The sequence below is a fragment of the Phacochoerus africanus genome, chromosome 9 (assembly GCF_016906955.1).
Source record: "Phacochoerus africanus isolate WHEZ1 chromosome 9, ROS_Pafr_v1, whole genome shotgun sequence".
Lineage (NCBI taxonomy): Eukaryota > Metazoa > Chordata > Mammalia > Artiodactyla > Suidae > Phacochoerus > Phacochoerus africanus.
Genome location: NC_062552.1, coordinates 41345558 through 41357336, shown reverse-complemented (window position 1 = coordinate 41357336; position 11779 = coordinate 41345558). Strand labels below are relative to the sequence as shown.

General features: G+C 41.8%; 2 protein-coding genes across 3 annotated transcripts in view; one reads left to right on the top strand and one right to left on the bottom strand.

Annotated features, from left to right (window-relative positions):
• The first annotated feature begins 4243 nt into the window (after nt 1-4243).
• SUPT3H (SPT3 homolog, SAGA and STAGA complex component) overlaps nt 4244-11779 on the top strand; it is a 395053-nt gene continuing 387517 nt past the window's right edge. The window contains exon 1 of the mRNA XM_047794878.1: nt 4244-4512. The gene's annotated coding sequence lies outside the window, so the exon portion shown is untranslated. The remainder of the gene's footprint in view (nt 4513-11779) is intronic.
• The window catches only part of LOC125135140 (runt-related transcription factor 2-like), a 48934-nt gene continuing 46621 nt past the window's right edge, over nt 9467-11779 (bottom strand). For both annotated transcript variants that reach the window (XM_047794879.1, XM_047794880.1), the window contains exon 3: nt 9467-9630. In XM_047794879.1, coding sequence (XP_047650835.1) covers nt 9488-9630 — 143 coding nt within the window. In that variant the 3' untranslated portion in view covers nt 9467-9487. The remainder of the gene's footprint in view (nt 9631-11779) is intronic.

Here is an 11779-nt window from a genome sequence, read left to right as displayed (position 1 = left end):
AACTTTCCTTCATTTCCCTAAGAACTTACTTTTGATGGTAAAAGCATTAACGATAACAAAACAGTACTTCACTCCTTATTTGAGATCTTGATCTCTTACAACCACCCAACCCACTCCATCCCCAGGCTTTTCCAGCTCAGTTAATGGCAAACTCATTTTTCCAGTTACTCAGGGCACTTGAGAGTCCTTGATTCTTCTCTTTCTCTAGAACCCCAAATCCAATCGTCAGTTAATCAGAATGATCTTCAAACTTTATCCAGAATGCACCATATCTAAAGGCATCTCCTTTGTCAACCTGAGGACAAGTTCCTGTGACCAGACCTGTTCCCGCTTCAGGGCCTTGGCATGGGTTATTCTGTCTGGAATGCTCTTTGTTTTGATATCTCCAGCTACCTCTTTCACCTTCTTCAAGTCATCACTCAAATGCCAAGTTCTCAGTGAACCCTACCCTGCTTGCCCAATATAAATGTCACAATTCTCCCGTTCCTCCTGTGCTTTTTCTCATTCCACAGTCTCTTCCCTGTTGTATAAATTGTTTCCCCTCTAGTGCTTATGGCCTTCTAACACATTATGGAGTGTAGGTATTTATTTTGCTTATTGTCCAACTCCTCCTTCTAAAATGTGCATTTGATGATGGCATGGATTTGCAGCTCCTAGACTAGTGCCAGGCACATGGGAGGCACATCATAAATGATTGTTGAATGAATGAAGTAATTAGCACCCATCACTAACATTCAACAAATTAACCTTCTTCTCATTTCTTTTCTTTGGCTGTGCCCCGGGCAGTCAGAAGTTCCTGGGCCAGGGATCAAACCCCAGCCACAGCAGTGACAATGCTGAATCCTTGACCACTAGGCCAACAGGGAACTCAGAAATTGATCTTATTTTCAAGGGGAGAAATGTAAAAGTTGTGTGTTTCCAGTACAAGAGGAATTATGTATTAGATTCTATGGGAATGAGAGCAACTAAGTTTCCATATGTCTAGAGAGTTCAGGGACCCTATGAAACCCTGATATTCTATGATTCTTCCCTTCCCATGTTGAGTCTCTAAAACATGATCATTTTGTAGCAGCCAAGCACTAATTTTAAAAGATCCTGAAGTGGTAAACCTGCAATGAGAGGTTCCTAAGAGGATGGCTCATGATTACAGTTCTACAAGCTGTTAAGTATTGCAATTCTTTTTTCATCACTGTGTGGTTCTTCCTACTTTGGAATATATGAATATAATTGGATGGTATGGGAAGCCAATTTGATTACACTTTGAATAATTGTGTGACCCACCCTCCCTCCAGTATATCAATAAATTTGATTAATAGATATTGTTCCAGGCTGGTCTTGCTTTTAAAATGCATTAGATTAGTTCAACATCCAAGTTGGCTTAAAGCAAGAGCCCTGCATATTCATGTAATTTTTGCTGGCATCAATATGAATGCTGAAATCATTCTGCATACCTTTGGGATCCATCCTTTTTTGGTCATTCCTGCTTTAAAGAAGAATAGAATTTTACGGCTACAAGACTTTACTTCATTTGGTTTGACTGCCTCCTTTTACAGATATGGAAACTGGGGCTCCATGATGTTCCGATCACCTCACTTTACAGTTATGAAAACTGAGGGCCCATGATACAGAAAGACTTGCCCAGCTACCAGAGAGCTTAATAATCTGTTAGAACGCTTCGGTCTAAAAACAAAACAAGGCACCTTTGAGAATGAAACTGAAAAAGAGATCTTAATATCAGTTCTTAATTAACTGAATATTGCAAGAGTTGCAATATGCAATTCTAAACAATATGTAGTTCTACTTTTATTTCCTTGGTGACTATGTAAACATTCGAATAGCAAAGATAGTACAGGATAAAATAATTGATAAACAGGAAAAGAAAAAGCTTCTACAAACATCCTACTAAATAAGTCATAGATCACAAAAGGGTAAGAATTGGCAGGTCACCTGGAGTGAATTGTCCCAATGGCATCCACATGAGAAAGAACCACTTTATCATAGAGATGGTTTCACATTAGGTGTGGCTTCTGCTGTTATTTGGAGGATTAGGGATTCTTTTATTACCTAATCTAGTCATGTTTTAAGATGTCAAGAGGCATTTTTTTACTTAGATATGGATACTTCCTGTTTGCATCAGTAAGTCTATATGAAGGTTATTATGGGAGAGGAATGTAAAAATCTACAGGAGCAAAGGCTTCATTTTCCTTTAATGGCTTTGTTCAAGGGATGAGAACATTCACTTGGTCTCCTGCTGTGTTTTCTCCACTTGCTTTGGAAAGCACCCCCATATTTTCTGAGAGGTGGTAGCCATCAATTAAGGTGGCGCCTCCATTCAGCACTAGCATCCTTGCTTTAGCTTTGTTATAATGAAGATATCTTAGCATATGGATCATTTAGGATCTTTGCTATTAATCCAAATGGAGAATATGTTTGACCCTTTGTGGACAGGGATGCTCTTACACTACAAGCAAAATTATGGCTAAATCAAATTTTTAAAATGGATTTTAGCAGATCCAGGGAGGTAGGAACACTGATAGGACAAGTTGTGATTTCAAAGCTAAGATCTCTGCTAACAGCACTTGTCACAATTTAAGAGTAAATTTTTAAGCTCCCTCTACCAGGGCCTTGTTTAACAGCTTCCTTTCTTCATGGCATACTTTCATTAACTCCTGCTGTGTGTGATTAAATCTAGGTTAGACACCAGTGGCTGAGTGTAAGGTCTGGGTTCTGCCCTGAAAAACTAGGTCAGATCTGGCTTCCACGTGATGAAGGAAACTCCCACGCAAAACCTGCTATGGCAACATTAATTAATTCAATCTCAGGCTAATATTTCCTTACATGTAATATTAATTTTTTCTCTTAATTTTCTCCTATTTTCTTGCTAGTGTACTCGAAAGGGCTCTTCAACTATTGTAAAAACCGCTCTTCCTTCCTAAGAGATTGTGACAATTACTTGTTACTTTCTCTTATCCTCTACACTACTCATCACTGAGTTGAGCCCAATTTTACACATCATGGTGAGCTTTTACAGACTAAACATATTTATTCTTTTGGAACTTTAATTATCTGGCAACTATTTAAGTGTGGGGGAGATTAAAGAGAACTAAACACAAAGTTAACAGAAAACTCAACTATAATCCACAGAGGAAATAACCAAATAAGTTGCTATTTTGAACACTGTAAGCAAATCGGAGGAAGGGATTATTTCAGAACACAGATATTCATTCATAGGCGAGAAAATAACTGAAGCAGTAATGCTTTAACAAGACATGATGAAGGTTAGTAGTCGAATCTCTATGAAATATGATATCTGATGTCGTAGGAGTGGACATAAGTGGATAATCCAATATTCTTCCCAAAGCAGCTCAAAAGAAATGTTAAAAATATAAATAACAAGATTTCACAAAAAATTGTCAAAGTAACCCGAAATCATTGTGTTAATCTACTGTGTTCATCTACATCCGTATCAATCAAATGTGAGAGGACAGGATGTACAGCTCTAAAGTGGTGAGGGCAAGATTTAAAAATAAAGAGAAACAGGCTAAAATTCTAAGAAAAAAATGAACATAGGATCATGCATTAGGAAACTTTGAAATAAAGGCTTCAATAATAAAAACGTAGTCGTTAAATGCTTGAACTTGGTAAAATGAGCAGAGGAAATTCACTGCAGACTATCACTGCCCACCGCTTCTGGGATGACTGCGCTGGGGAAGGGTGGGGAGCGGTGGGGAGCCAGGGAAAGAGCTGGTGTTTCACTGTTGGTCTGAGAAAGGGTTCTATTTCCATACTCTGGCACTGTGGTCCTTTGAGGCAGTGGGTCTTTCCGGATCTACCCCTTTCCCTGCGCCATCCTAAAAGCACAGTCCCGCTAAGATACTGGTTCACCGCAATTCCGCAGGAGGTTACAGAGGCCAACCTCTGCCCTCAAGCTGAAAACTTCCAGACGCGGTCAGAGCCGCTTGAAAATTCTAGCTCTCTCAACTCACTCTTAAAGAACCCAAGTTTAGCCCTTGAACACCCTCCCGTTCTCGGCTCATCCCCAAGGCTCTCCCTGCAGCCTCGACTCTAAGGCCCGACGCGCGGCTCAGAGTAGCCAATACGGGGCCCAGCGCGGCACCAACCGCAGCCGCCCAGAAAGTGGCGGCCGGCGAGCTCCGCGGCGACGCCCCGCCCAGCGAGCGTGGCGGAAGTGGCTTGCTAGGGAAAGGAGACCGCGCGCCACCTGGCCGAGCGCGCATGCGCCCCGGCCCTTGCCGGGAGCGGTGGGGGCGTGCGCAGCCCTCCCTCCTCCACCTCCGCCACCCCCGCCCCACGGGGAGAGTCGGGCTCGCGCCATCTTGCGCCCCCCCCCTCCCCTCGCCGTGCCACCTCTCCCTTCCGACACTCTCAGCCCCCCACCCCGCCCCTTCCCAAGCGTGTCCCGGGCCGCCGCCGCAGAAACCGCACCATCGCTACCCCTACATCCTCCACGCGGGACACACAGCCGTGCCTACAAGTGTTCTTAGAGCAGAGGTTGTAGGGGGGGGGGGTCAAGGGGGCGGCGCGGGGCGGGCAGGGGAAAGGGCTGGGGCCGGCGGGGGTGGGGGGCGCACGCCAAGCCCAGCGCCTCCGGGCCCCGGCCCCTGTCCCAGCCCCAGGGCGGCCGCGGGGGGTCCCGGGCGATCGCACAGGAGGCTGAGGGGAGGACCGAGGCAGCGTCTCCTGAGGCGCTGGCCCCGCGCGGCGCCGGGGTTCTCCCGCGGAGTGTGGAGTTGGCCTTGACTCCTCCCTGTGGGCGGGTGGGCGTGGGGCCAGGGGAGCTGGGCGGGCGGCCGGGCGGGAGCGGGAGCCGCTGGGGTGTGTGAAGAACGCGTCTCATCTAGGTAGTGTTTGGGGAGTGGGGGCAAGAATTCTTAAAGAAGTAAATTGTTGCTTTATCCGCGAGGTGGAAGAGTTTAGGTAGCGTTAGGAAAAGTGTAGCATCCAGAAAAAGGAAAAGACCGACTCCCTGCTCTCAGGGGTGAGCCCACGTCTGTGACCCCACGTCTGTGACCCCTGGGGAAATTATTTAGCGGGTCTTTGTCCAGGTGTTCAGGTCTGTAAAATGGGGACAGTAATAGCCTAGTTCCGAATTGTGAGGGTTATAGGAGGTAGTACTCGTTAAAAAAACAAGCTCCGGGCACTGATCAATTACCTGTTAATTACTTTTTTTTTTCTCCCTGATTTAAGAAACTCAGAATGCCTGTGACCTTGCTTTCAAAATGGAAAATCAAGAAGCTGCTCTGGATTTATATGGGCAGCGGCATGTAATATCTGACACTCAGAGACGACCCTGGACATGTGTTATTAATGTACACATGGATAAATAAGCTTAACTCCGTGAGGCTATAGAATTAAACTCTTTGGGTCCAAAAAAATGAGGATGTATCTGGGAGGAGAGGACCTAGGGTCTTTGTATTTGTGAGGGCCAGAACTTTGGAAACAAGTAGTTAGCTCTGCAAAGATCTACATGAAGACCAAATTGGGGATTGGAACTCGAAGAGTGTCTGGCGAATCTTTCAGAGGTTGGATTTGACTGAATGTTATGAATAATTGCCTGATAGTTAGTACTTTGCAAAAATAAGGTGCACTTCGTTGTGCTATTTATTACAAGTTTCCAGTCTATGGGAACATTCAAGAAAAGGTACAGAGCAGTACTGTCCGATGGAATTTTCTGTCATTATGGAAATAGTCTGTAAATCCGTGTTGTCCTAATATGGTTTCCACTAGACACCAGTGGCTCCTGAGCACTTGAAATGTGAGGAACCAAGGAATTTAATTTTTAATTTAATTTAATTTACATATAAATAGCCACATGGCTGCCTTATTGGACAGCATAGGTCTAGAATTTAGACTTTGAGAACTTTTCCAGTTCTTGATTTGGTTGAGTTTTAAATCAGAGAAGCCAACTCTTACAATGTTTGTTGCCTTAGGTAGTCATAATTATATTCAAATAATGCCTTTCATTCAAATACTACAGTTCAAAGAAAGCTTGGATCTGTTAGTACTTATTTACAGCTCACAAATTAAAGCAAAGCATTCTTTTGACTCTAAGGTTGTACAGCTAATGCCGGATTGATTTGGAGAGTCATAATACTACCGACTGGCGTTAACTTTAATCATTGTACTGTATTGTGACCCTGGGTTTCCACTGACTTTTATTGCTTTAGTTTTCAGTGTAAACCTTTCAACTCATTTATTCCTCCAGCTTTTTTTTTTTTTTTCTGTTTGGAAGGTGGTTCTTTTTTTTTTTTTTTTTTTGCTTTTTAGGGCCGCACCCACAGCCAGTGGAGAGTCCCAGGCTAGGGGTCGAATCAGAGCTATAGCTGCAGGTCTACACCATAGCAACTCTAGATCTGAGCCGTGTCTACACCACAGCTCCAGGCAACGTGGATCCTTAACCCACTGAGCGAGGCCAGGCATGGAACCCACAACCTCATGATTCCTAGTCAAATTTGTTTCTGCTGTGCCACGACAGGAACTCCTCAACTTTTGTGTGAGACAATTTGATAAATTATAGTGGTAACCTTTGAGCTTGAGCATGGGGCCATTTCAGAAGTAGTTTTGTTGTTATTGGTATTCAAAACTTTTGAAGAGATACGTATGAAATTTGATGATATTTTGCAAGGTTGCTTTCTTTAAAATATGGGGAGTGTTTTTTTTTTTCCCTCACAAACAAATGTTTATAAAGTTAAGTTTGAAAGAAAAACTTAACCCCAACACTTTACTTATAGATAGCATACCCTTAACTCTGGCCTGATGTTTGTGAAGTGGTGTCCTTGGTCTCAAGGCTGATGATAATCCTTGGACCTGAAACAAAAACTTAAAGCTCACAAATTAAGTGTATACAGGGAATAGTCCATAGCAGACAAATAAAAATGGGTTGTTCTTATACAGGGTGACTGTACACCCTGCTTTTTCTGGGACAGTCATGTTTGTTTCAGCATAATTGTTAATAGAGCTCCTTTCATTCTCAAAAATGTTCCAGTTGGGTCCACATAATAATACAGTAACCCTACTTTTAGGCCTGTTGACATTTGTCATATATAGTTTTAGGAGGATTAACCATATTGCAATCTCAGAAATGAAATGCTTTAAAGTAGTGACATAGTTATTGCGTATGTGCTTAAAAAACTATCCGGAATAAGGCCAGCAAGTGGCCTGTCCATTTAAGTCACTGCTAATTAAAATTTTTTACTTTTCTCCATATAATTAGATACAAATCTTGGGCACCTTGATTTTTGGTTCTCTCTATAACATCTTTTGGTATAGGAGTCTGCAAAGCAACTTAGGCCATGCCAGTCAGATCAGAAGATTGAGTATTCTTGTTGAAAATAACACCTGTTTTACTTTATGGCGAGATTGAATAGTGAAATTAGAAATCTACTTATGTTAAAGGCTGGCGTTGGGAGTTCCCATCATGGCGCAGTGGTTAATGAATCCGACTAGGAACCGTGACGTTGTGGTTTCGATCCCTGGCCTTGTTCAGTGAGTTAAGAATCCGGCATTGCCGTGAGCTGTGGTGTAGGTCGCAGACTCGGATCCGGCATTGCTGTGGCTCTGGCGTAGGCTGGCAGCTACAGCTCTGATTCGACCCCTAGCCTGGGAACCTCCATATGCCTTAGGAGTGGCCCTAGAAAAGGCAAAAACAAAAAAAAAAGACTGGCGTTGCTTATGATTCACTTCAATGGTAAAGGAAAATACTTCAGCTAAATGCATTGTTGTATTAATTGAACTTATACTGTACTGGATAAAATATTTTATTGAGAGCCAAACACATTTGGTTTGATTCCTCAGTACTGAGGGTTAAATGTAGTTAATCCTTGTGATGTGTTGGGCGCAGTGTTGGGTGCAGCGTTGGGTGCAGTGTTGGGTGCAGCAAAGCTCATAAGAAGTAAGTACTTGGTAAATATTAGCTGCTCTAGCCTTAAGTTTATTGAATCATGATCTGGAGAGGTTTGTGTTCTGAGATGCATTGTGGATAGGGGCAAAGAGCACTTAAAACTCATTCCGAAATCTAGGTTTAGCCCTTTTCTGTATTCTCTCTGTGATTTCGGTTAAAGGTATATAACTTTTCTGAGCCTCATTTTCCTCATCAGTAAAATGGAATTCATACCTAACCTTAGCCTACCTCCTCACAGGATTGCAGGAGGCTTCTGATGAGAATTACATAAGTTGTTGTCTTGTTTTACAGACATTTTAATTGGTTTCATCTCAGCTTGTCTACCTACTACCTCCTGTAAAGACTGGCCCTAGATCTGCAAAAATTGTTTATATTTTAATTTGTGAAATAGCATAAATAGAGTACAGTAGGCACCACTACCGGAGATTATTCTCTTTGACAAGTAACACCATAAGTCCCAGTAATGGTGCTTTATTGATCTGGTTACAATATATTCTTTGCTCAAAACAAGTCTGTACTACTGCTAAGGGAGAGCCAACATTTTCATGGGCACTTGATGTGTTCCAACCATTGTGCTCAATGCTGTATCTCGTTTATTTATCCAAACATGTCATTCCCACTTAAGAGATGATATTGGTAAGGCTCTTACTTTCTGGAATGGATCTGTAAGTTTTCTTTTGCATTTTATTATTTCCTCTGATAATATCTGACGGATGGTGGCTATTGAATGTTAAATAAGGTGATGAATATGAAAGTAGCATGCTATCTGGTATATAGTATGTACTAGTTGCTGAAAATCCTGAAGTGGACTTTTGCTATTTTAAATGCTATAGAGGTGTCTTTTGTTTTGTTTTGTTTTCTTTTAAGGGCTGCCCCTGTGGCTTATGGAAGTTCCCAGGCTAGTGGTTGAATCAGAGCTGCAGCTGCCGGCCTCCGAGATAGCCACAGCAGTGCCAGATCCAAGCAGTGTCTGTGATTTACTCGGGATCCTCTAATCCATTGATCGGGGCCAGGGATCAAACCTGCATCCTCATGGCTACTAGTTGGGTTTTTAACCCACTGAGCCATGATGTGAACTCTTAAATGCTATGGAGGTTTTATGACTGAATTCTTTGTATTTCACTTCATTCATATTATTTGTTTCTGAATCTTTCAAAGACTACTCCTAATCATAACATTCTTTCTCTGAGAATGTATGTGTTTAATACTACTGCTCAGTGATATGTTTTCAAGAAGCTCTACTTTTGCTTGGATTCTTCATCATCATTGGCATCATCATGAACGAAGTGCCTTTGAGGTACCAGGCATTGTCCTCAGTGCTTTGTGTACATGACCTGGTGTGACCTGTGAGAGGGGTATTTGTAATCTCCTTTTTAAAGATGAGGGAACTGAGGCAGGGAGGTGATGTGACTTGCCCAAGGTCACCTGGTGAGTGTTAGAGCCTGTATTAGAACTCCAGAGCCCAGCTCTTTTACGGCTACACTGTGAGTCGGCATAGGCAGATACTTCACAAAAGTTGACTATGACAAACACATTGTGGAGGTCTTGTGAGTTAATTATCAACTTTTATTTGTATGTTCCTTGTGGGATAGTAGAAAGAACTCTGGACCAGGAGTCAGGGGACCTCAGTTTTGGTCCCAGCTGTATCACTAAATAGTGGTGTGTCCTTGGGCAGTTCAAGAAACCCCTCTGGACTTCAGTTTCCTCACCTGAAAAATGAGGGATTTGGATGAAATTAGTGATTTTCAAACTATAGTTTTGAACCTCAGATGTCGTTGGTTCCCCCCTCCCACCAGTTTGCATCGTTAATACTTTTGTCTGTTATAGTTGTTTATCTGTCTGCCTGAGGTTTACTTTTAAGCGAGAATTCCTAAACTTAACTTTTAAAGTCATTAGTCTCCAAGAAAACATAACGACAGGTCCCCTGGCTGCTATGTGCACAACTTCTCATCAATTCCATGTTATTTTAATGTAAAATATTACATGACATTTAAAGGAGATAGGCATCTTTTACAAATGAAAAAACTAAGGCACTAAAGTGATAGAAGGTTAGTTAAAATGTTAAGATTGTTAAAATATGTATGTAGATGGACTGAATGTTTCAGTTTACCTGGGATCAAAGCCTGTTTTTTGTGTTAGATTGTAACTCGTACCCTGTATTTTTACTCTTAGCGTCTTCATTGATGAGGGGAAACGTATGCCTGTAATATGAGTTAGTACAGGTGAAAGACTCTCTTGACTCTGAAATGCTTGTACAAGTTCATCTCTTTTTTACATGCCTACGGTAAATCTCCCACTCCTTTTTCTTTTTCAGTCACATGAACTGTGTTTTTAACCACACTAGATATTTTACTGAATTGTTTATGTTTAACATAGACTTCTTATAAGGTTTAATATTTCTAAAATATGAATCTGGACTGGAAGAGACTTTTCATGTTTGAGATCTCCTTTTTTTGACATTGTTGTCAAATACACTTACTTCTTACTCTCAGAAGTATAATTGATTCCAAAATTTTGCACGTATTTGGAAAGTTAACCGTTATCATTCAATTATATAATATTTTATGTTAAAACAACAGTGTTTCAATATTGGAAAAGAAGGTTGGCATTTTTTTCAGGGTTTGGAGGTCATGTATTTTAGGATGATCTGGTAGGCCCATTGGCAGTGCACATTAACCATTTTTGCAAAGAACCAAAATTATTTTTGAAACCCAGTGTTTCTTTTGAGAGTTTTGAATGAAAGTATGGCATAGAGACCTATGTTAATAGGAGACTAAAAAAAATAAAATAATCGAATTTCATATGTCTCTGAGCAGACTGTCACTGGCTCCTGTGTCTGTAGGTTAGAAAAAAAAATTGCTTATGTAGCCAACAAAGATATGTCACTGCAGTCTGTATGCAGTTTTGCAGTTTTCATAGTGTGTAGGTGTTTTGATATTTTCAAGTCAGATGTATCTTTGCAGGTTGTGTTGTAGCCACTGTCTTCTTTCCAGCATTTCTCTGCACGGGAAGAAATTATTCTTGACAGAGAAGCTGAGTTTGAGAGATTAGTTGATCCTTATTACCAGGTTCTACTATGTTGATGCATTATCCTTCTTGAGTCTTATTTCAGTCTTCTGCCTTACAACCTCTGTTAAAAGCTCCTGCAGGGTTTCAGCTACATGGTAGTCTCATCCTAACACGGCCCACCTGGACTCCACTTGCTCCCGCCCCAAACTTCAGAGTCGTCCTTTTGACTGTTCTCCTCCCACATCCCTTGTCTCATTCTGCAGCAAGTCAGCTCTGCCCTCAGATAGAGTCCAGAAATCTAACCACTTATCACCATCTCCACCTGTTCCACTAATTAAGCCTTGTCATCTCCTGCCGGTACCACTTCAGTTAACTTTCTAGCTCCTCTCCTGGCTTATACCTTTGCTCCTTTACAGTGTATTTTCACAGTAGCTGGAGTTACCTTTTTACAAGCTAAAACGTTTCCAATCACTTCCCTTATCACAATTCTCCAGTTGCCTCGAAAATGTGGAGTACAGGGTTTGTATATTATTTGGCCTCTTGCTGACTCTCAGATCTGATTTTCTACTGCTTTTCCCCTTTGTTCACGTCACTCTAGCTGCACTGGCTTCAGGATCTTGGTACTCTGCTGTTCTTTTTGTCTAGAAGTTCAGAGCTTTCCCTGGGGCTTTGTTGAGATCTTATGTTAAGTGTTGCCTCCTGGTTGCTGTTCACCTTGTTTAATCTGTTTTCACAGCAGTTGTCACTACCTCAAATTATATTTATGTGCTTGTCTCCTGCATTATAATGTATTTCTTTTGTCTAGCTTAGTCACTGCCATAACCCTCGCTCTTACAACAGTGTTTGGCT